This window comes from Callospermophilus lateralis, unplaced genomic scaffold, assembly GCF_048772815.1.
Source record: "Callospermophilus lateralis isolate mCalLat2 unplaced genomic scaffold, mCalLat2.hap1 Scaffold_1388, whole genome shotgun sequence".
NCBI lineage: Eukaryota > Metazoa > Chordata > Mammalia > Rodentia > Sciuridae > Callospermophilus > Callospermophilus lateralis.
This window is the reverse complement of record NW_027512542.1, coordinates 329,270-356,453: the sequence shown is the minus strand read 5'-3', so window position 1 is coordinate 356,453 and position 27,184 is coordinate 329,270. Positions and strand designations below refer to the sequence as shown.

General features: G+C 38.5%; 1 protein-coding gene and 1 pseudogene across 1 annotated transcript; both read right to left on the bottom strand.

Moving 5' to 3' along the window:
- Nucleotides 1–1,403: 1,403 nt before the first annotated feature.
- LOC143386796 (sorting nexin-5 pseudogene) lies at nt 1,404–2,367 on the bottom strand (annotated as a pseudogene).
- Nucleotides 2,368–9,804: 7,437 nt separating this feature from the next.
- LOC143386795 (sulfotransferase 1C1-like) lies at nt 9,805–23,519 on the bottom strand. The gene is made up of 7 exons (XM_077108111.1): nt 23,348–23,519; nt 21,108–21,236; nt 16,615–16,712; nt 12,446–12,572; nt 11,420–11,514; nt 10,097–10,275; nt 9,805–9,919 (listed from the first exon to the last, which is right to left on the bottom strand). The coding sequence occupies exons 1-7, from the start codon at nt 23,517–23,519 to the stop codon at nt 9,805–9,807; spliced, it is 915 nt and encodes a 304-aa protein (XP_076964226.1).
- Nucleotides 23,520–27,184: the final 3,665 nt, after the last annotated feature.

Here is a 27,184-nt window from a genome sequence, read left to right as displayed (position 1 = left end):
GGTTACCTTTCTCAAACATTCATGCAATGTCACTGCAAATGACCTGGGTCCAAGGCAAGTGCATTTTCACAATGGAGAGTCCTCCCTCTAAGCAACATTGGGTAGGCTGACAAGGAAATTGCCATGTGTCATTTCTACTTGGCTATGACTCTCAGCAAGTTCCATGTGAGAAGGTAGGAAATAATTCTGATGAAAATTCAGATCTTCCTGCTAAAAAATTCAGAACACTGCTAAGTGTCTGGTGATATGAGGCCTGTTGAGGTATCCCTTTTAAGGTAAAGGGTAATTTGCTGCTCTCTTACAGCCAAAACAATAGAGAAAAAATGCTGAGTAGAGCTCTTGAGATTTTGAAGGCATCATATTTTTTATTTTGGTGAGTTATACCAGTCCATATATTTTTTGTAGTATGCTGTATTATTTTATAGTATACTTCTTTCCCTTGTTATTATAAAACACTTGAGGTGACTTAAGAACCATGAGAGTAACGAGGAGAAAAAAAAGAAAAGCATCTAATGAAGGAATGGAATATCTGTTAGCTGTAACAAGTACGTGTTCTTATTTGTTGAACTGGAACCTCTCTAACATAATCAGTCTGTGGGGACATGGGCACATGAACTAGGGAAACAGACATGGGACTGGTGCTTGTGTCTACTCATTTCCAGAAGGCACATGTCTTCTACACCTTTTCTTAAGTGACTGAAGACAAACTACATGAGAATCCAGTATTTATATTGTGCCTATTTTGAGGCATTAAATGCATAAGGAAAAGGTTACTTATGTCCAAGTAACATGCAAAAAATATTTTTTTTAGAGAGAGAATTTTTCAAAATTTATTTATTTATTTATTTTAGTTATTGGCGGATCTTTGTTTGTATGTGGTGCTGAGGATTGAACCCGGGCCACACGCATGCCAGGCGAGCACGCTACCGCTTGAGCCACATCCCCAGCAAAAAATATTTTTAGGGGCTGGGATTGTGGCTCAGTGGTAGAGTGCTCGCCCGGCATATGCGAGGCCCTGGGATCTATCCTCAGCACCACATAAGAATAAATAAATAAAATAAAGATATTGTGTCCAACTACAAATAAAAAATAAATATTAAAAAAATAAGGGCTGGGGTTGTGGCTCAGTGGTTGAGTGCTTGCCTAGCATGCATGAGGCACTGGGTTCAATCCTCAGCATCACATAAATATAAAATAAAGATATTGTGTCCACCTAAAACTTAAGAATAAATATTTAAAAAAATTTAAAAATATATATTTTTAAACCAACATGGTTAAGTGTTAAGATTTTTAGAAATCAGAATATTTATTCACATAATTTTAAAGTCATAGCTAATCATACTTTATGGTAATGATTTAAGTGATGCAGTTTTCACATTTGTTTCCTTCAGAGAAAAGGTAGATTAGTTGTTCTTGAACTAGTCAACACAGCTCTGCAAGAGGAGACATTCTTTCTGGCATGCTTTATTTTCAGTTCAGACACCTCAATTAGGTTTTTTTTTCTAAATGCTGCCACTGTCTTCTGTTTGAATTTTATAAGCTCTTCTTTTGCAGATTCAGAAAGCTGTTCTAATTTCTGGCAGCAATTCTGCTGGTGTTCCTCAGCCAACTTGACATCTTTGCTTTTTTTTTTTTTTACTTTTTTTTATTGGTTATTCAAAACATTACAAAGATTGCAGAATCTTTTTAACTGGGCCTTATTCAGAGCTTTGTTTGAGTTCTCTAGTTGATGAAGCCTTTGGTGCCTCTGTATGAGAGACCCTTCACTATAAGAGACCCTTCGCATCCTCTGTAAGCATGTAATATTGGAGAAGCTCTGTCATCTTTAAATCTTCATCTGATGAGACTCTACCCTCTACTTTCCTAAGGTTTTCAAATTGTTCAGCAAACTTCAATAGGTATTTTTTGATGATCGTGGGTTTACCTAAAGCCAGGCTGTGCAAGCTGGCTGCAGTGTGAATATAATCATCAGCAACATTTGTATGAGATCTGGTCGTTTTGTCTGCTTTAGCACAGGAATCCTTGATCCTGTGGGAATAGTAAATAAGAAAGTTCTCTTGCTCCAAGAAGTCATCCACCTCCTTAACTGCAGGAAAAAGAACTTCATCAGCACTTTTCACCACACTTCTAAAGAAGCCACCAAACATCTCTTTTTTTCCACCGAATACTTAGATCCTTACTGTATTCTAGGAAAACATGAAAGTTGTGATTTACTGAGAACAGAATGAGAAAAAGCTACTAAAGAAATACTTCATGAGAGGACGTAATCTTCTTAAAGACAGCAAGATACTCAGCTTCCAGTTATTGCTTCATCTTTGCAAATTCTTCTTTTGTCAGAGATCCTTCACCCTCTGCCAGTTTCTGCATCTTCTTTTGAGGACCATTGAAATGTGGTTTTGTAGGAGCAGGAGGAATAATAAGCCTAGTCTGTGGCTTCAATAGAGTATCATGTAGTCACACAAAGTTTTGATGTCACCTGGTGACAGAAAACTCTGGGCTCTGAAATGTGGGCTGTGGAGTCTTGGTGTGCACTGTCAACTTGACCTTATCTCTGTCACTGAGTGCATCAGGTATGTCAATCTGAAGTGAGGAATCAACATTCAGGTGCACAGAAACAGACCTCAGGTTGTCACGGTCCTCCTGCTGTTGCAGCTACTCGAGAACCATGTCTTGGCAATGCAGCTCTAGAGCAGGGGCTGCATGGCCTTACTCAGCACCACACAGAGGCCACTGACCAGAAGACTGTGACATGGAGAGCAGCACTGATGCTCTTCCAGTGAGGTACACTTTGACAGAGCACAGCCCATATATTGTTGACCGCAAAAGCTTCTGTGTTAGAGTGAGACCCAGGAAAGTATGTATAGTCTGCCTTGCCACCTGAGCCACCAGATACAATGGTGCTTGAATGGTGCTTGTAATATTGATGCTGTGAAGAGCCTTAGACAGGGCTCTAGGTGAATCATCACTCAGGCCTTCAAGATTTTTGAGCAAATCACTGTAATCACCCTCAGAGAACTATCTCCATTTTAGAGACAGGTCTTAGCCTGCTACCCGACTTTCATAGAGATTGGATATTCAACTATTGGCCACCAAGTTACCATGTGACCTGAGCTTCCCTCACAAACTGCTATAACCTGGCTCCCCAAGTTGTTAGGTTGCACGTGCAGTGCAGCACTGTCATTGACTGAAAGAGGAACATATGAGACTGGATTGGGCAGGCCCTGATGGTACAAGTACCATATCTAATGTACTGCCCTAAATGCCCCTGGCCCCACAGACTACAATGGAGGCAAGGAAGAGCAAGTCTAGGATACAGGAGATCTCCTAGATTTTCTCTTAGTATTATTATACTCTGTGAATATGAATTAGAATGGAAATCTCTTAGTATTGTCATGACCTGGGGACATCAATGGGAATTATAACTCTTCAATTCAGACTTAAGACACTTAGGGATGAATGTTTAGGTCCCTTTCCACACACCAGGTAAAGATCTGCTGAGTTTTTGATGGAGACAAAAAAGAATATTAAATGGGTAGTGAAAGTAGATACAGTTGACACTCCATGTCCACAGTTTCTGCATCTTCAGATTAAACAAACCTAGATTGAAAATTGTGTCTATGTACTGACTATTTTTTTTGTCATTATTCCATAGGCCATACAGTATACCAATCATTTACAGTGCACTGTCACAGTGTTAGATATTATACATAATCTAGAATTGACTTAAAGCATACAGGAATATATAGTTTATAGGCAAATACTACAGCATTTGATGTAAGAGATTGAACATCCATGGATTTAGGTATTCATGGAGCAATCCTAGAACCAATTCCCCTTAGATACATGATCAGTTAACACAATTGAGGACTGTAATTGTGTATGTTTGTGTTTTCTTCCCTCTCTCTATATATTGTGTTCATAGTCTTCCTTCCCATTTATTAACATGAGACACTTTGCCTTTGTACCATAGTATTTAAGCATTTTAAACTTTATACCATAGTATTTAAAATATTGGACATTCACAACAAGAGCACTCAAGGAAACATTGCTCTCCTAAATAACAAGTGGAAATCACCTCTGGTTCTCCCAGCTTGGATGGCAAAAGGCCAGGGAGGAATTCACAACTCTGGGCTGGCAGGTCAATCTCACATATGGAGCCCACATCCTTGCTGGGCTTCCATATGGTCTCCCTACTCCCTGATAATTCGCTCTTGAAGAACTTGCACCCAAATCTTACTGCCAGGGTCTGCTTCTGGGACCCAAGCTCCAAACAGAGTTTGTCGTGGCTTCCTGAAGCTGTGAGAAGACAGCCTAATACACAGCCTGTGGCCGATTGCAGTTTCCTCCAGGATTACAAGCAGGCTGTGACCTAATGTTCCAACAATTCCACCTTCCTCCTCCCTGAGGCCCGGAGAGGAGTCCTGGGCTCACAAACATGTGGGTGGCTGGGAGGGGCATCTGAACTTTTCACCCACATCCTGCAAGGGCGAGGGAATAGGTTCCCTCCAGAAGCATGGGCTGGCTGTAAATAAAAGCTAAGTAGTACCACTACAAGATAACCGCAGGACACAGAAGAGTAGTTTCAGAGTGAGGGCAGTCATGGGCCAAGCTGACCAGATGGGTTTAGCTTCTAACAAAGAAGGGAGCCCACGCTTGATTTATTTATATCAGAAAACATCAAAGATTTTTGATAGAAAATTCTTCACCAAAACAGGATAAAGGTAGGGGCAGGCAGGTTGCTCAATTCTTAAAGGGTCATGCCCATCTCTGGTGATGCTTAGGGACCTTTTGGCAGAATGGAGGGGGAGTTCACTTGCAAAGGGCGATCTTGATAGCAGGGATTGCCACTGTAAGTTCCCAATTGGTACCCCCTCGCTGGCTTCTCTGCTATAAAGATCCTCATGCATCTCATGGTGGCTTCCCGCAGGAACTCATATTCAGCTATTACAGCCCACTGTTCATAGACCCTCTGGAGGAAGGCAAATTGGCCTGTTGTTCCCCTCACCTGCACTGTTCATTATTCCCTGTTGCTCACACATGGTGGTTGGGGATGTTCTTCATCACCTCAGAGTTTAGTGAGGCAGAGAGTGGCCCCCTGGTTAAAGACATGATGGATTCTGGAATTTTCAGCCTTGGTAGGCCAAGTGCTAGTCAATTCAGTTTTTTCTCTGAAACTATGGATATAGGCCTGATCACTCTGGGGGGATGCCATCCGTGCCTTCTCCTTGGCAACTTGTTCCACACAACATTTCACAATTCAGTGGTTCACTGGGGATGACCTAATGCATGGAGAGCTAAGTACTCTGAACTTTTCTTGATTCCCTTCCTCTTCTGGATGGAGGCTATGTTCCTGTTAATTACTTGAAAATAACACCTTGTCTTTACAACAGAATTCTTGCCAGCATGACCCACCTTTACCATGGGTCCCTTCTATGTCCACCTCCTTACTCCTAGAACTCGTGACATGTATACCATTTCCCAAGGGGTGGTCCAGTGGGGAGGTGAGTTGATGAGGAGTTCCCGCCTCAGGAGCTCAAGAGATCTGGGAACCAGGACCCTCATTTTTCCTGGACAGTTGGGTGTTTTCCCCCTCATAAGCCTCACACAGATGTAATTCCCTCTCTGGTGATAGTCTCCTATTTTGAAGGAGGTCTCCTCAGTGCTCTTTGGGAAAGAGATTGGAAAGTTCTTATAGCATCTAGATTTGGGGACTTCCATGTGATTCTAAACCAGGACTTCTATCTTCATTAATATGGATCTGGAGAATGTCTGTTCACCCTCTCAGAGAAGTTCCAGTTAGATGGCACCAGGACTTCAGCTTGAGCCTGACTGTCTCTCTGGGGCAGAGGAGAAGGAATATAGGAGGTATATGTATATATATCTTCACTTGAACCATGTTCTGAATATATTTTTATCATTTTGTCTCTTTATGTAAGGATCAGATGAGGCAAATCAGTGATGTTCACTCAAGGCATATGGACATTTATGCAATCCAAGACTTCTGCTTTTCAGGGTTTGTGGGTGGTTGCTATAGACACACTTCCATGAGTTCAACAAATACACTGCCGGTGTAATGCCACATTATGTACAACCACAAGAACGAGATCCTGGTTGGAATGAGTCGTACTCCATGTCTGTATAATATGTCAAAATATGCTCTGCTCTCATGTATATCTAACAACAACAAAAAAAAATAAAATATATACCTGTAAAAAACATGCATTGTAATGTATACAGATGAAATTACATTATATACATATTAATTTATAAAATGACTGTTTAAATAAAGAAAATAAAACAAGAATGTTGGCTAACATGAGGCAATGCCAGTACAAGGCCAGGTGCAGCCCAGTGCACAGGTAGATTTCCCAGGATAAAGAGGTTTCCAAGAGGGATACCAAGATACTCAGAAAAAACAAGGACCCTTCTTTTTGCTTTGGTTATGATAAAGATGAAATATGAAATGATTGATGATTTTAATGAAGAGATTTTATAGTTAATTAAATGGAAGGCAAGGTGGGTTTGGGAGTCAGGGAAATTCAAGGATTAATCATGGAATAAAGCCAGCTTGCTAGGTTTCGGGATTTGTTACATGATAAAAAAGGATCCAAAGAACAGTTAAATTGTGGTAGTGCTCTTCTAAGTGCTAAGTAGAATCAAAGAACTAAAAAATGTTGTCTGAAGAGAAAGTACTTTTCTTTTGGTACTAGGGATTAAATCCAGGAGTACTTAACCACTGAGAAAAATCTCCAGCCATTTTTATTTTATTTTATTTTTATTTTGAGACAGGGTCTAAATTAGTTGTTCCGGGCCTTGCCAAGTTGATGACGCTGTCTTTGAACTTGCAATCTTTCAGCTTCAGCCTTCTAAGCTTAAGGCATTTTTAATCGATGGTGTTTTTTTTTTTTTTTTTTGAGAGAGAGAGAGAGAGAGAATTTTTTAATATTTATTTTTTAGTTTTCAGTGAACACAACATCTTTATTTTATTTTTATGTGGTGCTAAGGATCAAACCCAGCACCCGGCACATGCCAGGCGAGCGCATTACTGCTTAAGCCACATTCCCAGCCCAAATCTGTGGTTTTATAGTGAGGAGGGGATGGAACACTAGCTAGAGACTGGGGGAATCCTTATTCCACTGCATCCAACATTGTCTCTCTCTCTCTCTCTCTCTCTCTCTCTCTCTCTCTCTCTTTTGGTTTTCTCATTCAAAAAGTGAGATTGTTGAATAGTGAAATATGTCTGGCTCTCCTAATTCTATTCCTAATTTTTTGATCAAACTTCTTGTAAGTGAACCATTACCAAGTAATTTATGCATAACTATTTACAATTTGATCTTCCATGACTGATTCATTTAGGGGTGTGTGTGTGTGTGTGTGTGTGTGTGTGTGTGTATGTAGTGTCTCATTAGAATAAAGTTTTATTTGAAAGTACCCATGAACGTTTAGCATGTTAGATTAGGAAGGCTATGTGGATGTTCATTGCCTCTATCATCGTTATTCTATAGGGTTGGGACCACAGATATTTAAAAATTAAATTAAACCATTAATTGTTCTTTTTTGTTGGTATTAGAGATTAACCAAGATATGCTTGACCACTTAGTTACATACCCAGTCCCCATTTTTTTTGTTACCCAGTCCCCATTTTTTTTTTGTATTATTATACAGGGTTTTACTAAATTGCTGAGAATCTCATTAAGATACTGAAGCTGACCTTGTACTCTCAATTCTCATGCCTCAGGCTCCCAAATCACTGAGATTACAGGAGTGCAACATGGAAGCCAGATAATTATTCTTTGTAGTACCTAGAATATTATTAAAAGGGCATAACAGAGCTTTTTTTTTAGAGAAAGCGAGAGAGAGAGAGAGAGAGAGAGAGAGAGAGAGAGAGAGAGAGAGAAAGAAAGAATTTTTAATATTTATTTTTCAGTTTTCGGTGGACACAACATCTTTGTTTGTATGTGGTGCTGAGGATCAAACCCCGGCCGCAAGCATGCCAGGCGAGCGCGATACCACTTGAGCCACATCCCCAGCCCATAACAGAGCTTTAAAGAAAGAAGTTCAGAAATACTTTAATTGAAATTTTTGAGAACTAGGAGAGTGGAATTCATTTTAACAAAAATAAAAGTAAAAAAAAAATTTATGATTTTCAAAAGAGTAAGGTAGGTTTTGCCTAGTTTTGAAAACTCCAGACATATTGCTTATATTTTAATACCTCTTATATGACCAACCCATATGACATTAAGAAAGGGAAGTATTATGTGCTTTCTGTGTAAAGTTTCAGGAAGTTCCTGGTATGTGAACTGAAGGCGTTCATGCTGGTCAACACTGCAGAACGACCACAGTACTGGATTGTTTGTCATGTGGTTAATGATTTGCTTCCCTTAGAAAGTAGAAAGAGGAAAGAACACAGATAGGGCTTAATTTGTTCTTAGGTGGAGATAATTTTCTTTATCATTTGTTTACTGGTATAGGAAATCACCCTTCACACAAAATGCATTTTGCTAACATTCTATAAAAATAATGCAGATGTTTGAATACCTTGTGCAAATGATGGCAGACATTTTTGTGGACAGGTTTTAATGAAAAGGAGAAAACAGAACATGATTTTATGGTTAACTTGACCGTAAGGACAATGTTGCTAGAAGCCTTCTATTCAAGAAGTATGAAAAGTGATATTTTCCCCCAGAGATATAAGATTCAAATCTTTCTTAAAATGTATAAGGGACTGGATTTTTCATTTTATTTTTCCTAGGTGAATTTATAGTTCTTTTTTTTCTAAGAAGTTCATCTGAAATATAAAATCTCTTTCTGCTTTTCAGCCTTACTTCGGTAACAGAAGTTGGCTCAGGTTCTTGATTATCCTCTGTTTTTTTTAGCATTTGCTCCAATGCCCAGCAGTGGCCTTTCTCTTTGGTCTTTAGACTGTTTCAGGTCATCCTGGATCAGACCCAGCTCCCTGGATTCCATTTTCATGTTATCCTCTGTATCTCATAGTCTAATATTAGAGCTGTGTCATCATTTTTCTCATTCTTGACCATCACTGTGGTTTACTATGTCCCCCAACTTTGTGTTAGACACTCAGTCTCCATCGCAACACAGTTGAGAGGAAGATCCTCATAAGAGGTGATTAGGTCATTAAGGGCATCGCCATAGGAATGAATATGGGGGGGCAGTGAGTTCCTAATGAAAGGGTAAGCCCCCACCTCTCATCCTTTCTTGCCATCACACTTTCCACCATGGAATGATGCATCAAGAAAGTCCTTGCCACATGTGAACCTTTCAACTTTGAAATTCCTACGCTTCAGAATTTTAAGAAATCGCTGTTCTTTATAAACCATCCATGTCAGTTATCGCAGCACAAAGTGGACCAAGACAAATGTTTAGAATAAAAAAATAGTTCTTCATCTTCTCCCTGGTACTTCTTATTCTCTTTGCTTTATTTTTAAATTTCTCTTGCGCTGAAATTCTGTTCTTATTTATTTATCTCTTTTCAGGAGTTTTGTCTTTGAGAAACCAGATAGTTATAGACAAGTGATGGAGTGAAGTTGTGTTTATTTTGCCTTAGTACAGAGTATATTTTCATGAGGCAGGAGTCCACAACAATGACCATGTAACTAATTTAAAACTTTCTATCCAGGATTTGATTATGTTTTAATGAAGTATTATTATAGTAGTTCAGGATCTACAGATAGCGTGGAATGGTTTAGGATAGGAGGAAGAATGCTTTTAAGTATCATGGGGTTTAAATGGGTACAATCTAGTAATAAAGTCTGGGGCAGCACCCCACCTCCCCACCAGCAGCTCTCAGATCTCTGTGCGAAAAGTCAGAGTGCTCCCTGCCATCTTCTTTTGGTAGTCCTTGTCAAATTCTTCATTTTGGGCCACAGTAAAATAGTTCTTCCAGTCACCAGGCATCCCTGAAACAAGGCAAAATCTCAGTGATTGCTGCAGGAGTCCAGGGAGAATTGAGTGTACACCCAAGTTGTACAGTGGTATTGCTGGCAAGAATAAGCAATGCAGCATCAAACACTAATGGGAAAATCCAAGTAGACTTGAGAATTACAGGGTTTCACTTGACATCTTAGGATATATGTCCTTCCTCATAAAAGGGGAGATGGAGTGGTCCATGATGCTGCTAGGTAGAGTAGTATAGTTGGCCATTGGTTTTTGCTTCATGACATCAAATGAGGTATGATAGATGTTTTTATTCAGAACTTCCTCTGTTATGTCTTTCTCCAGGAACTTCAATATCTTCTCAATTTCCCTCTTTGGGTTCTGTATGTAGAACAATTACACAAAATAAATATTTTGGGATCTTCCATTAGGGATGATATTCTGTTAAGGTTAACTGCATTTGTAAAGAGACGTGTTAAGGGATTCATTCAAATATATTCCACAAATATTTCTCAAGTGTTACTAGTTAAAGGCACTGTACTACCCCAGATGTGCAGCAACAAGAAGATTGGGACTATTTCTATCATCAAGGAAATTGCCCTGCAAGAAGGAAACTGGGTATAAAATGACCAATTGAAGTTCTGGATGTGCTTCCTGTGTCCCCACATCCCAGGAACGGGGAGGACAGGATGGGGATCATCTGAGAGAGACCAGGTGACCTCAAGAGAAGGAGAAATGTTAACTTCTGGAGGAGATCAGGAAAGGCATAGTGAACAAAGGAGAGTGTTGGTTAGTGTGATAATTAACTCTAGTGTCTGGGCTATAAGAATGGGAGCAAATGGTCTATGAGTTTAATAGAAGGCTAATAAAAGAACGAGTTTACCCAGAAGTGTACATGTTTGTACCTTGCTTCTTTCTGATAAAAAAAAAAGTTGCAAAAAAAGGAGTTATGGCTTTTGATTAAATTTTAGAGTACTTCTTAGCATGGTCATAGGTGGCAATTTGTAATTCAAGGACATTAATCCAGACTCACAAGGGTTGAATCTGCTATCCACTCGTCCACAATGAAATGGAGAAATCAGTTCACTGTCCTAATGTGTGACACTAATCCAGCAAATTTCAAATGGAATAGACCTCCAGTAGTGAGGAGGGCATAGAAGAGAGAGAAGGAAGTAGATTTCTTGAACAGAAATATGCACACTTGATAGTTATGATCGCAAAAATCTTTACAATAGACTCATGAGATAGAGATGATATAATTTTGTAGGTAAAGAAACATGACTCATATGTATCAGGATTCAACAAGGTGATCTGGCTAGAAGGCACAAGCTATTTCCAGAGGAAAAGGGTCTTCTGGAAAGTGTGAACAAAAGATAATTCTGAAGACAAAAAATATGGTTAGAGCTGAGGGGAAAACCTAGCTGGAAAGAGTGTCATGGAGAGGTTCTTCTGTTGGTAAGTCCACATTCCAGTGTCCCCACATCCCAGGAACTGGATGACAGGATGGGGATCGTATTGCCTTCACCTCTTTCATGTCCTCATAGAAAAGGTAGAGAATGTGATGCTGGTCCTTCATATCCCACCATCCCTTTACATGGTCATACCAGGAGCCCCATAGCACTGAGGAGGAGAGAGAAGGGACATCAATGTCAATATGAAACTTATCAAATGAGCATGACTTATCAAATAAAAGAGGAAAATTACTAAATACAACCAGAATACAAAGATACTGAGCAGAAGGATTCTTATTGCACAAGACAGAAAACTTGTTCTTTGAGAGTATTTTGGAAGATTGTGAAAAATATTCAGAATTTACTGAGTTATATTTCCACCCTCAAACTTAGTTTTCCACAAGACTTTTTCTATGGCCAGGGAATAAAAGTCTTTTTCTTTGCATCACCACAAATTGTATAGATCAATAAATATTGTTTCCAACATGCTGATTTTGAAAAAAAGACTTTCATTTTAAAAAGTCTCTAATTACCTGCTCTTGGGGCATCTTTGTTTTCAGTGATGGTAAATGGGAGGAGAGAAGATTGCTGGGTGTCTTTTGTTGTCCCTGTGAACCCTCCTGTACCTTGCATCTTTATCTACGTTGCCAAGCACTTTGCAAGTCGACCTGCACAATCTGTCACCAGGGGCTCCTTTTACCTCAGAATTATAGATGGACTTTATTTCAAGAAGCATTGGAAGGCTTTTGCAAGCAGGAAGAGAGAAAGAACAATATATTTGTTTCACTGATGCCTCCCAATTGACTCACTTTATTGATTGCTACCTCCACCAAAGGCCTCAGCTCCTGTGAAGGGGACCTCTCCTATCTCCAGGGAACTGTTGCTCCTTCAAGAATACTTCACTAGTTCTTGCTGATTTCCCAAAACTCTGCCCACAGCATTGTGAATAGTCTATTTGTTGACATCTCCTGGGAGACCTCATTCATGACATCTACTTCCTTGTAGGACCTTGACAGATACAATTCAGTGAAAACTCTTTTTTTTTATGTCAATAGCTAAGTGAGGGAGAAAATAGGAACCCACAGTTTTCTTTCACTTACCTTTTCCATCTTTAAATGTTTCAATGTATTCCTCCCATGTACCAGGGTCAGGCACCATTGAATTCATTCTTGAAAAGTGATAGTAAGATACCAGACAGTCCTTGGCATTTCTAGCTACATAGATAATCTGGAATCATCCAGAAAAGAGAGAGAGAGGCAGAGAGAAAGCAAGATAGAAAATTATCACCATTTAGTGCTGAGGTTGTTGTTTTTAGAAAGCCATTTTGGAGAGTCTTGGATGATTCTATTGGAGGAATAGAACATACATATGTTTTCTACAAAGTGATCATCTCTTCCAGTCTGCCTAGAAATTGTTCTGATTTGTAGCTGGTAGTCTTTGTGTTACTATTGAGTACCTCTTCTTTTAAATCCTAGAATTTTCCTGGGTTGCACATAAATACTGTACTCATCCTAACTTAACTTGGAGAATAAGGTATGTTCATCTATTCAGGGTGCTCTAACAAAGTACCACAGACTGGGTGTCATATGAAAACTAGAAAGGTTATTTCTCACAATTCTAGAGGTTAGATTGTCTGGTCAGGTCTTGCTTCCTCATAGATGACCATGTTTTATAAGAGTCCTAATCTTAGGACCTAAGGACCTAATCATCTATGAAAGCACCCCCATTCTTAAAACCATTACTTTGAGGATTAGAATTTCAATATTTGAACTTGAGAGGGTCATAACATGTGAAGGAAAGGTTCTCCTTGGATTTTGATAAACAAGAAATCTAAATTATAAAGTGGAAGGAGCTAAAGCAATGAGCTTATTGTCCCATTCCTACAAGATGAATCCCAGGCTTATAGATAAATTATCATTCCTATGTTTTTATTCATGGATAAGATTGAGGACCTCTAAGGACAGTGCCAACTCTTCCTTTAGTGATGTTTGTGATGCTGATTCTTAAAGGAAAGGCAATGGAATGTCCTGGCAAGAAAAAATGACCTCTTAGCTTCTTGTCTTGCTGTCCCCCTCCTTCCCTAACCACCTTGGCTTCTGTTCCAACCTATGCTGCTTTCAGTGGGGTTGGGGAGGTTGAGCACTGTGAGGATGGGTAGTGTTCCCCCCCAAAGTTCCATATGTAAAGAATTGGTACTTAGGGTAGAATTACTGGAAGAGATAGAGCCTTGTGAGAGGGAGGTCTTAGGTCATTGGAGGTGTATTCTCAGAGGGGATTGTAGGATCCTGTGTCCTCTTTTTTGTCTGTCTGTCTCTCTCTCTGTCTCTGTCTCTGTCTCTCCCTCTCTCTCTCTCTCTCTCTCTCTCTCTCTCTCTATATATATATATATATATATATATATGTGTGTGTGTGTTTACACACATACACATACACATATATATAGCTAAAGATGTGATGTAAACACACACACACATCTATATGTGTGTGTGTGTGTTTACACACATACACATACACATATATATAGCTAAAGATGTGAAAACTCACTCTGATATGCACTTTTGCCATAAATTGCCCTAACTGGATGTCTAACTAAGTGGACTGCCTGGTCTTGTATTTTAACCTTCAAGCCAAAATAGTCCTCCTTTTACTTCACAAGTAGCTGTGTCAGGTATTTCATTACAGTACTTCAAAGCCAACCGATACAAGCTCAAAATTTTCTCAAGCACTTTTGCCCAGCATATCACTTTATCAACAGAATTTGTGTCCAACACAACCAATACTCAGTCATAGTTTCCTCTTGGTGAATTACTCTCTCTCTCTCTATCTTACATTCCCAACTATATTTCACCTATTATTCTCTTAGTCCTGTCATGACTATTTTTCTGGCCCAATTTTGCTGTTGGATTTCCATCCAATATTCATGAACATAATTAAGAAACCAAAAAATCTGAGGTAACTACAAAGCCATGTATCAATATATTCTCAGATATTTCTTAATTTTTATGTCAGCTCTTGCTTTCAAGGCCTGAGTAACTGACAGTATGAGTCTTGGGATAGATAGGGATGTGTAGTCCAATGTTAAATAAATTTCCAAGAGTTTGTTGACCTGTATTAGTTTTGAATTGCTGATGAAACAAGTCACCACAAATTCAGTGTTTTAAAACAATGTTGATTTATTCTTTTAAAGATATGGAGGTCAGATTTCACTGGGCTAAAGTCAAGGTGTAATCAAATCTGGTTCCTTTTGGTAGTTCTAGGGAAAAATTCATTTCCTTGTGTTTGACTTCTGGAGTGTGACTGCATTTTTTGCCTGCATTGTTTTTCCTCCTGACACCCTCCTGGATCACTCTAACTTCTTTATTTGTCACATTTCCTATTTCCTAAGTCCTTCATGGTGATATCTAGGGCCTAGATAATCCAGGATAATCATACCATCTTGAGATCCTAAATTTTATTATACCTACAAGGTCCATTTTGCAATAATAACATTCCCAGGTACTGTTTAATAGATGCAGATATCTTTGGGCAATCACTCTTCATCCTATTATACCATCCTAAAATGAAAAGCTTGTACTAAGTTCTCTAAAGTTTTTTTCTACTGAACTTAACTCACAAATCTTAGTGCATAAAGAGAGATAATGCCATTGATATTTCTACACTATTTAGAAGACCTGAGTTTACAAAAAGAAGGTGTTAGTATGGTGAATAACCAAGGGCTAGTGTATCTTCTGACACTAAGCCTACAAGATCTGGTAATAATACTGGTTTTTGAGCAGCAAAATTAGCATGTCATGAATGGAATTATCTGTGGCAATAAAGCAAAAATTTTTCATGAGTCAAGGTGTCTTGGGTGTAATCTCAGGAATGGGATACAATTCCTAAGCATAGTCTTATGGCTGTCTATACTATTTTGTCTTGCCCCCCCCCTTTCCCCTTCACAGGAATGGGAGAGGATTTCTGAATATGAACAACTGTTCAGTAGTATTGTACTTTATTTGGAAAGAGGAGATGGTCAAGATAAAGAATTGGTGAGTCATAGAAACCCAGAAAACAGAATTGCATTTTGTATATGGACACGGCACCAAGGACAGTGCTATAGCTAAACAGACATAACTCTTATGGTTTCTAATTGAGTTCAGTACAGAAAATGAAAGAGCTTGTGGGTATCTTGGCAGTGAGAAACTTAACATCAACTCACTTTGTTTGCAACTTTCATGTAATTGGGTTTCCCTAGGATCTTGCCCATAAGGAGATATTCTAGTCCAGTTAATATGAGCATCTGATTCTGCCACGTGATTGTACTTTCTATTGTAAATTTCAATTTAGTATTTAGTTTATATTCATATTACATTGATTTCAAGTTTCACTGGTAGAGCACATATCAAAAAGAAACACTAATATAGTCAATGTACACTGCATTTGTGGGATTTGAATTAGGAAGTGTCATCTTTATTATTGCATGGACATAGAGGCATAATAGCACCTGGAAGCTTGCTTCATGAGATATGTTCTTTTTAAGTGTGGGCCAAGTTTCTAGATGCTAACAAAATCAGATTTCTCATCCTGAAAGGAAGAGAAATAGTTTTTGAACACCAAAGTGGACATTATTTAATTGGAACAGCCAGATAATGAACATGAGCATGGACTTCAGATTTTGACAGTGGAGAATATAATTGACAGACTCAGCTGCATCACTCTGAATTTGCCACCATATTCCTTGAAAGGCCACATTTCTCAAAGGCTGCTCTTAGCTAAAGAGTGAGCATGATGGGGCTTTCTAGGCAATCAAGACTCTCTGGTGGTTGGCTTTGGTTGGAGAATCTGCATTGGTGTGGCTGCATTTTGTTCAGGGCTTCATTGCAAATGTCCCCAGATCTCCTTACTTGCCCCACGGGATCAGGCCAGCATCACGATCTGATGGCTCTCCATGCTCCTTTGTCTACACTTTCTCCCTGCAGGTTTTTCCCCAAGTAGATTATTGCATATCTAACTCCCCCATACCCTATGCTTGTTGGAGGACCCAAACTAAGATACCAACCTTCCTCAGGAAGTGCCTGCTTTGTTTCATTGATCACTGCCTTTGAAGTTGGCTTAGTTGTCAATCAGAACAATTTCCCAGTATATTTCTAGAAATAGTATTAGGAAAGGAAGGTGGATCCAGAGTAAAGGGTATGGTATTATGGCCTACAGCCACCATGTTTAATGTAGTTCTCTGATTAGTTTCCTTTGACTGTCTTTGCTTGTTTCTACTTAGAGTAGCAAATCTTACTTTTGAATTCTCTTTCCAGAAGGATGGTGGTAGCATCTGAACAGGTAGATGAGTCTTCAGAGTTCTAGGAGAAGGCATTTTATTGGCCAGGTCCAGACCTGGGAAATAAGTTGAACATTTCTCATCAGCTACATGGATCCAATAGTGTTTTGTCAAACATTGGAAATCATATTGACCACACGACTGGCTCTGTGCCTTAAAGAATGATGTCATAGTCCGTGTTGCCCCCCTAGCCCATACAGTCTACCTGTCCATTCTGGTAGAGTACAACACTAATGAGGCACAGCAAAACATGGAGGCAACACTGTTCCCTCTCCTGTTGAGCACTGAGTTGTGCCTGGGTTGGCACACAAAGAGGCTTTGGGAGGTTTAGTTTAGTGAGAATAAGACTCAGGGTATCTGGTTCTTTGGGCATCTCTGTTGTTGCATGGAAGAACTGCCTATTCCTCTAAAGAGAGGGAGGTTACTGGGGCACCTCGATGGCCCTAGAAACTCTGTCTAGAGTTTCAGCCTTTCTTTCAGCTGTTACTTCCATAACCAAGTTCCTGTTGTGTGCCAGCACTGAGCACTGTGCAGCAAGATGCTTTTAACTGAAAAGTGGAGCTTTATAGTCATCAAGTAATTTTTCCAAATAGTTAAATGTGGGAGCCATGATGGGAAGTCATCAGTCGGTGGGTGTGGAGGGCCACAGAGGTGGAGCTCTGTGAGAAACAGGAGATAAGCAAGGCCAGCAAGACTGAGTAAGGCATAGACAGAATCATTCCTAGAAAGAGAAAGTCCAATGCTAAGTGCTAGAACACTGAGCGCAGCTGGGACTGGTTAAACACTGCATAAACTTCAGGGGAAGGCTTGAAAGGAAAACAGAAGTGTCATTTGTGGAGAACAAACCATCTGACAAAGAAGCAGATCTATGGAGAAAGGGAGTTATTATATGGAAATATGGTGGAGAAAGGAAAGAAAGAAGGGAATGAAGAAAAAGTAAAGACCTTGTGGAAATGAAAAGAAAAGCAACTCTTGACTGTTCTTCCTCCTCTTCCCATCACCAGCACTATCCACAAACAAAAGCACACAGAAGAGGCCCTACAGATTCAAGAGGGTGCTTTCAAACTAAGGACTGTCCATAAAATGAACATAAGTGGAAAAGGGCTGAGTGAATTAATACCAAATTACTGTAAAAGTCAGAAAAAGCAAACCACTTTCCCAAACCAACTACAAACCTGAAAACATGGTGCCACAACCTGTCAGACTAAATTCAATATTCTGAAACAGAAATTTGGGAATTGTATATATATATATAATCAGAACTACAAGAAACAAGAGTAGAAATGAAAAAAAAAAAAGATAGACAAGTACAAAAAGATCTGGTAGAAATCAAGAAAGATATAGAAAAAAACCCAAAAGAATACTAGAAACAGATTAAATTATGATGTAGGCAATGGAGAAAAGATTTAAATGCAAACTTAACAGGAGATAGTGAAGGAAAGCAAGAAAATGCCTAAGAAAATAACAGTGACAAAATGAAAGAAGTGGAAAAAAAGTGTCCAAAGCAGAAGACAGGTGAGGAAGTTCCAAAACTGGCATGCATTGAAGTTCCTGAGAAGTAAAAAAAAAAAATAGTGGAATGGAAATAATTTTTAAGTCCATAAGTTGTACAAACTTTCTGGAACAAGTCCTTTAATTTACATCTAAGCCATGGGAAGTAGATTTATAATGATCAATTCTGAAACATACTGAAGTTACTAGATCTGAAGATAAGGACCTCTAGAAAACAGATGAAATGGTTCATGAAGTTGAGAGAATACAACTAGCCTTGGACTTCTTAAAAATAGCATAAAAAAAACAATCAAACAAGGAAAAAGTGGAGTAGCATTTTAAAGAGGCTTTAGGAAAGAACTTGTGAATAAAAGATACTGTAACCAGTGCAGCTGTGCTTTAAATACCAAAGAGTTGTAGAATAAATGATTGAGTGTGTAAGAAGTCACTAAATGCAGCACATAGGAGCCCTTCCTTCACTATCTATGAGAATAAGTTTCATTGAACCAAGAAACGACCCAGAACACTTTGTTAAAAGTACTTACGAGCAATTTTTCACATTATTTAGTACTAGATCTAAAATAATGCAAGTAAAGTCCTGGGTAAAATAATGTGTAGATCTTATACATTACAATGAAGTAGAAATAATGCAACTCAAAATTTGAGTAATATCACCGGCTTCTGTATAAGTAATGAGGGAGTCAGAGGATTCTTTTGAAACCAGCATATCAAATCATAAAAGATTATGTAAGAGAAAAAAATTTACATTTTTAGAGGTAGTAATTTATAGATAGATAAACACTGGCAAAAAGGTAGAGATTTTCCTAATCATAAAAAAATACAACAAACAAAACAATAAAAACCCAAACAAAAAGTCCTGCATACACTTTAATAAAAGAAAAGAAAAAAATCATATGAACACAGTAAACATTGTTATACACAGTAATTTCAAATGAAATTTTTAAATCTGACATAATTAGAACCAAAATTTTGAATTTTGAATATTTGAATTAGAACCAAAATTTTGAAATTTTTGAATCAGATATAATTAGAACCAAACCTATTAGTCAAATCAATAAGAGTCAGTGCTCTTAAATTTAGAAGTATTAAGGTTTTTCAAATTGACTCATAAAAGGAAATCTAACAATATGCAGAATAGACCTTTCTAAAACACACTGACTAATAAAGGCCAAAGTAAAGGAATGAATAGAGATAAAACATGCAAATTAAAAATAAAAAGGGATTGTGATGCTATTAGATAAAGCAGGATTCAATTCTCATATGAAATGAAGAAGGAGGAGCTTTATAGTGCTGAAGACCCTATTAAATTAAGAAAATGTCATAACAAATATCTGGTATTATTAAATAATAATATAAATATAAATAATAATAGGCATTATTATAGCTATTATTATTTTACAAATAAAAAAAATTAGATTTTGAGATGCCTAATAACTTGTTCATGGTGAAGAATCTCAACCACTATTTCTAGCAGAATTGTTGGATTCCCAAGTCTATGCCTTCTCACTATTGGGTTATCTTCTGTTGCCAAAGGTCCCATTTATTACTATATATTTTATGAAAACATGTTCTTTATTCTCTACTTGATTACAGACTCTTCAAGGGTGTTGTGCCTTACATTTCTTACTATATTTGATGTGATGCATGATGTTTTTTGATATTGCTACTATATAAATTTGATTTAATTCTTTGGTAGACAGGTTTTAGATAAAATACATTTGAAGACATTCCCTTCGTGAGCTGGCAGCAGAATGACACAGGAATGTGGCTTTTCAAGACATGTTAAAAACAACTGACACATGATCCACACAAAATTATATATTCTTATGGGGCACTGTGATAATGTAACATGTATACAACATGTAATCATCAAGTCAAGGTAATCAGCATTTCCATCTTTTTAAACAATTATTTTTCTTTGTGCTAGGAAACTTTGAACTCTTCTAGTTTATTATAAGATACATAATGAAATTATTGAAAACTATAGATGACCTACTGTGCTGTATAGAATGCTGGAACGTTTTCCTCCCATTTAACTGTATTTTGATGCTCATTATTCAATTTCTGTCTGGTTCCTCTTCCTAGCCTCTAGTGACTTGCAGTCTACAATTTCTATAAAATTAAATGTTAAGTCCCACATATGAGCAAAAACATGCAGTATTTTTCTTTTTGTGTCTGGCTTATCTCATAATGTTCTTTAGTCACATTTACATTGGGGCAAATGACAGAATTTCACTCCTTTATGGCTAAATAATATTTCAGTATCTATATACCAAAAAAATATGGCTCAGTGGATGCTATGGTTCCTCAATCTTGCTATGTTAGCTTTCCATCATGAAAACAGATACTTCAAATAATCAACTTATAAAGAGGAAAGATTTGTTTTAATTCACAGTTTTAGAGGTTCCAGTCAATGACCATTTGGCCCTTTTGCCTTGGGCCTATGATGAAGCAGCATCTCATGGTGAGAGCATTGGGTAGAACAAAACAACTCACCTCATGGACAGGAAGGGCAAGACGGAGAGCAAAGGGTCCCTCAACTTCAAGGGCACACCCAATTCTCTAAACCCCTCCCACCATGTCCTGCCTACCAAAGGTACTGTACCTTCTGTCAACTCCAAATGGGGATCAAGCCTTTACTATGTGGACACTGGGGAGACATTTAGGATCCAAATTATTTAGGATCCATCTGCCTTCTCTACACTAAAATGCTCCAGCATAAGGAAGAAATGTGTACCTGATGCTGCCAAATCATACATCTTAGAAAAGGAATTTGGAAGTCATTTTTCCTACTTTTTTGATTTAGATTATCTTCAGATTCCTTCTCAGTTTCATTTGGAAATACTTTCTAAGAGGCCTATGGGAAAATGCCTTCCTTAGGTGAAGACTGACCCTGTATGGTGGTAATGACCTCTCAGGTCCCAGCTGGGCACACTTACCTGAGTTGAGAGGTGGAGGTAAAGACCACTCTAGGAAAGGGTGCCGGTCAAAGGTGTTGGCCCTCTGGCACTTTTGCACATCTCCATCATTTTGGATCATGTCCACAATCTCCTGTGTCCAGGTTGTTCCTAAAAGCATCAATCATTCTCAATACCATTCACCATGGCACAGTTCAATCCATTTTTCCTTGATTATTCAGTTAAATTTGCTTTTTCTGAACATGGAACAGGATCATCTCATGTGTCACCTTCTCTGTATGCCAACCAAAGTAGGTGGGATCCTCCTTTGAGCACTGGAGCCCCTCCATTCTCATTGTCATGACCTGCTCATAATATGTGCTTCTTTGCAACACCTGTTCTCTGTATCCTTAGTATTTAGCATAGAAATTTGCAGGTAATAGACCTAGATTGGTTGTATAAATATTGAATCAAATGTAATGAGACATAAAGATGAATTAGCCAATGTCCCTCCTTTAACAAGCTACTATGGTTTTTTTTTTTGGAGGAAATATGGCAGAGACTGCTTATTATCTAGCTACTATTCATTTTTTTTTCCTTTCAAATTAAGAGATCCTCAAATATTAGCTGGACTTATAACTATTTATATAAAAAGCTGCATTTTCAATCTTTCTTGTAATTACATGTGGCCAGGGCACTAAATTCTGGGAAGCAGTTTTTAAAGGGAGGTACAGAGAGTAACTCCTTATTTACGACCTCTTTGATGGTATTTTGGAATGATGATTGGACCTCCAGCAACTTATACAGGACCATAGAAGCAAAAGCCACATCTTAAGGTGGTAGAGAAGAAAGTTAGAAGGAGTCAGGTTTGCTGATGAAGGGTGCAGCCACTGTTTCAGTATTGGACTACCAATATAAGGACAACTTTTCTTTTGTGTTATTTTGAGTTTTCTGATACCCTTAGTCAACCTGAATTCTAAATGATATAGAAGAGGGATATTAATGGACATATGGATAGGCAAAAGTTAAATTATGGGAGGGAGGCTGAGTTACTGCAGTGGGGGTCAGTAGGTCTAATTGAGGAGAAAGGTACAAGGCCTGGAATGAATACTCAAAGCAGAATGGAGTGTGCATCTCCATTAAGGAGGCAGGGCAAGCCAGGAGAGGAAATTTCAAGAGCTAAGAGAGAGAGGCAGGCGTACTCTCCATGCTGGAAGTGTAAGAAAGGCTCAGAAGAGGTTGAGAGGTATTGAGAAGTGGGAAATAGAGAGAAAGAGTGTCAGGACCATGGTATAGAGGACAATATGTTCGACTGCATAATTTCCAAGGTGAGTTGAAACAAAATTTCTTCCTGAAGAACAATACAGGATGAAGTTAAGAACTAGGCAAGAGAAGTGTCCAAAGCAAATTAGTCAGGAAAGAAGAGTATTGAGAAACTGAAAGTGCCTAACCTAGTTGACTAAATAAGATCTGGTGAGGTGGGGTGCTTCAGAACCTATGAAGAAAGAAGCATCTTCCAAATATCTTCAGTGAATTCACACTTTCTTGCAATCTTTCTGATTATGAATATCTAATATTTTTCTTACTGAGTCAAGCGGTCCCTGAGAGATTTTTTTTCAAACTGGTTACAGCTTATAGTTCTTTGCTTCACTTGGTCACACAGTGTGGGATTAGAAATATAGAAAATGCAGGAGATCATCAGTCACTTCATCACAGTCTTTTCCTATTTTTCTACTCTGCACAATCCTGAGATATCCTTTGCCTTTTTCCCCCACATAATCCACTTCATTTTATAAGAGGCTGGTAGACATCATCTCCACTTTCCCAGATGCATTCCACCATACTCACATAGGTTTTAGACACTGTTATTTTAGCCCAGTATCTATTGGGCTGAAAGATTCATTTTCTTGTCAATTTCTCCCTAGGAGGAACATCTCAGAAATAGGGGCTACTGTTCATTCAGGAAATCTTAACAGAGAAGAAGGAGATCCTGGGCAGCCAAGATTTACTGGAAGAACTTCTACACTATTTCTTAGATTCTGTGCTCTTACGTTGTTTTGTAATTTTTTTTATTCCTTTGCAATTCTGGCCACCTCTTTCTTTACCAAGGACCTAAATAAGAGGGAGGATCTTGCATTTGCATTCATGAATAAGTCTTGGTTCCACTTTTTCCAGGGACCAGTACTGAAGAATAACTATATTCATTAAAATTAGGAGTCCCACTTTCAATATCATTGCTTTGCTAAGGCTGATGCCACCTACTGCTATTTCTGCACACCCACCTGCCTTTGCATAGGTTGCAATGAGGAGATCATCAGATTTTGCTTGGGAATTCCAGATTTTGTCCCAGTTATCACTTATCAGCTTGGTCATGAGGATTCCATCAATTTCTGTGGTTTCTGGTTGTAGGTATTTTTCCTCCAGGTGGAGATCTTTCATTTCCTCCAAGGACATTTTAGTATGTGGACTTGACAGGTGCTTAAAAGAAAGGTAGACTTTTGTCATTTCTAATACTTAGAACAGTCACTCCTTAATTTTTTTTCTTTGTAGAGAGTCAGGAGAGGTGCATGATAGGAGCTTATTATTGCTTTTAATATTTATTTATGTAAGAAAAGTCAAAACCGTGGAAGCCTGGAGCATTTTGAAAAGCTTTGTTTCAGGGTGTAACAATGATAAAGATGCAAATACATCTCAAATGGAGATAAACATGGGGAAGAAACACAGATCTGGGAAATTGTCTCCCTTGGGTTGGCACTTCAGAGCCTACCTGTCTGAGGTCTGAGTGACAGAGATATGAAGAGCCCATGGCAAAGGCCTCTTGTCAGGTTTTAACACAAAGAAGCCAGAATGGAATCAGAATATAGGTTGACTGGCTTTGAAGCATGCTGGAAGAGGGTGAATAAACTGCATTTGATCTGAGTAGCTGTAAAGCTTGGGGGAAGTTATTTACACTCCTCTTGGGGTTCCTCATTAGACAATGACTATCAACAGACTATACCATGACAGAGTGAATGACAGAAATCCCCTTGGATTTCTACAATCACAGATTATGCATTCAGTCTTCAAATTCTGACTGAAGACTAATAAGCCAGCTAAGCATTTAACCTCTATTTGCTAGGGGAAGTAACCCTGACTTGTTCTTCAAAAGAATAAATATCATGTAGCAACATACAATAAAAGAAGACAAAAGGGCTTGGGCAGAGGAGACAGTTATAAGTTAGAAAAAACTAAAGAGAGCTACACAAATGCAATTCAAAAAACTTAACTGGGATCTAAAATGGGAAAAATAAGTTTTAGAAGGCATTGGGGAAATAGGACATAAACTGTATGTTTAGTGTTAGGATGAGATAGAAGAATTGCCATACCCTCAGAGGTATCAGCTGAAGTATACAGGGCTACAGTGTCACAGTGCCCCCAACATCCCTTTAGATGGTTCAGTAAAATAGTGTGCATTCATGTTTGCTTACTTGTACAAATACACACATATGCACAAAAATATGAGAAGGGAAAGGAGAACAAAAGTGGAAAACATGAAGAAAATATCTAGAAGCGAATCAGGGAGAAGTTTTCCAAGTATTCTTCATATTCTCCCTGCCAATCTAAAGGAAAAGATATGAAAAAAACAAAGTCCCATTTACTGTCAGACTACTGTGTTATGTGAGCTACCTATGCACAGGAGAGGCAGCTTATGGTTTCAAATTTTTCAGTAGAATGTTCCTCCCTCTTTACAAAGTCAACACCAACACAGTGGGGGATTGTGTGCCACCCCTTTTCCCAAGGTAGGTTTTTCACTGGATTTAGTCCCTTAGCAAGCTCTGCATGTTCTGGGCTCTTGGGGTTTGGTTCCTGGCCCCCAATCCCTCTGGCTGTCTGAATGAGAACCCTCCTATTCCCTAGGCACTTTTTCTTCCTTGTCATTTCTCTAGGTTTCCTTTACAGTTTTGCCAGCTCAGCAATGCTTTAAAGAATATGTATTTTTAGAAAAGTATTTTACCTAGCTTTTTAAAAAGATTTTTGAGCCAGGAGGATCACAAGTTCAAAGTCAGCCTTAGCAACAAGGCACTAAGTAACTGAGTGAGAGCCTGTCTCTGAATAAAATACAAAATAGAGCTGGGGTTGTGGTTCTGTGATTCAGTAGGTGAGTGCCCCCGAGTTCAGTTTCTACTAAAAAAAAAAATAATGGCTGTATCTATTCTTACATACACTTGTTTTTCTTTTTGGTTATGTCTAATGTACATTTTAAAACATTAATGGCTATATATCTGTGCTCCAATTGCCTGAAGGTTTAGAAAGCCTCAATATGCTGTTTTCCTTTCTACTTTTGAGTGGGCTTTTGATTTTGGATGGCGAGTTCATTTTCTGTGGGGCCATATGTCAGAATGCTATATGGCCTGGCTCAGGGCCTTGTCTCCACTAGACCAGGTGGCTCAGTAATCTTACTAATTTCTGATTTGTTTTTGTTTAAATTTATTGTCTTGGGGGTTGCTGGGTTTAGCTAATGAGCTTAATGATTTAAAACTGTTGCCAGACTCACGCTCACATATTCTGAGCACAGGATGACACAGTTGAGCGTTTTTACTTTTCTTCTATGGTGGGGGGGGGGACAGTTTTCTCTAGAGCCCTTTCTAGAATTCACATTTGTATTAGACTGATCATCATACTTTGCTCATCACAAGCTCCTCATCATTAAACACCCACCCCATCCAGTGGGGCAGCCACTCCAGCTATGCTGTGCCTGGATGTTGGAGTCTTTTTTTCTGGGCACATTGAAATTTATTTTTCTCCCTGTACACTCAACTTCACATTTCAAAGTATGTTTTTTGTATGTATTCAGGATTTCTTAGTGTTTGTCTTTGGAGGACTTTTCAAATAGTCTCGTATTGCCATACACACACACACACACACACACACACACACACACACATACACACACACACATATATATATACATATATATGAAATTTTATTATGAAAGAATATCTTGTAAGATATATATGTATAAATCACTATTTTTATTTATTCTAATTTGTTATGTATGACAGCAGAATGCATTACAATTTATTTTACACATATAGAGCACAGTTTTTCATATCTCTGGTTATACACAAAGTAGAGTCACACCATTCATGTCTTCATACGTGTATTAGAGTAATGATATCCATCTCATTCCACCATCTTTCCTACCCCCATGTTCCCCTCCCTTCCTCTCCCACCCCTTTGCCCTGTCTAGAGTTCCTCTAATCATCCCATGCTTTCCCCCTCCCACCCTATTATGAATCAGCCTCCTTATATCAGAGAAAACATTTAGCATTTGGTTTTTTGGGGGATTGACTTACTTCACTGAGCATGATATTCTCCAACTCCATACATTTACCTGATAGTGCCATGATTTTATTCTCTTTTAGTGTGGAATAATAGTCCATTGTGTATATATGCCTCTTTTTAAAATCAGAACTGTAAGTTCCTTAATCTGTTTTTTTTTTTTTTTTTTTTGGCTTAAGGGAAAACAAACAAACAAACAAACCTTTAATCTGTAAACTGGCAGAAAGGATCTATCTCCTTGCCATAAATGGTTCAAATTTCTTAGACTGAGTAAAAACATAAATTGTGTGTACCTAAAATATAAATTTTAAATGTGCATCTAAACACATTAAGTTTAGTAAGCATAATTCCAATAACATAGGAAAACAGTGATACTTAGCAAACTTGGCCACAGAAATTTATAAACAAACTAGTTTCTGCTTTTCAATTCCAGGAACCACATCTGTGTAACTTGGTCCTTCTGTGGCTGGTCTGATGCCAGTGCAGAGTGGGCACCTGATTTCTGTTATTGTTAAGTGACTTTGAGCTTATCCTCCCATCAGATGGGAAGGCATCTTTTACTTCTTGAGTCACAGCTTGCTTCCTGCGCAGCCCTAGAGGGCTACACATAATCATTACTGCAGATACAGCTCTGGTCTGCAGATTTCCCTGTGGGAAGATGAAATTGGCACATGGAAAGCTCTCTTTTGCCCTGGGAAAGAGATGGTTTCATCCTGGGCTGCCTGGGAGTTTCAGGCCCCCTGGATCCAGCCTGTATCACACCTGAGACCTGGAGGTCTGAGTGAGACAGTACTCTC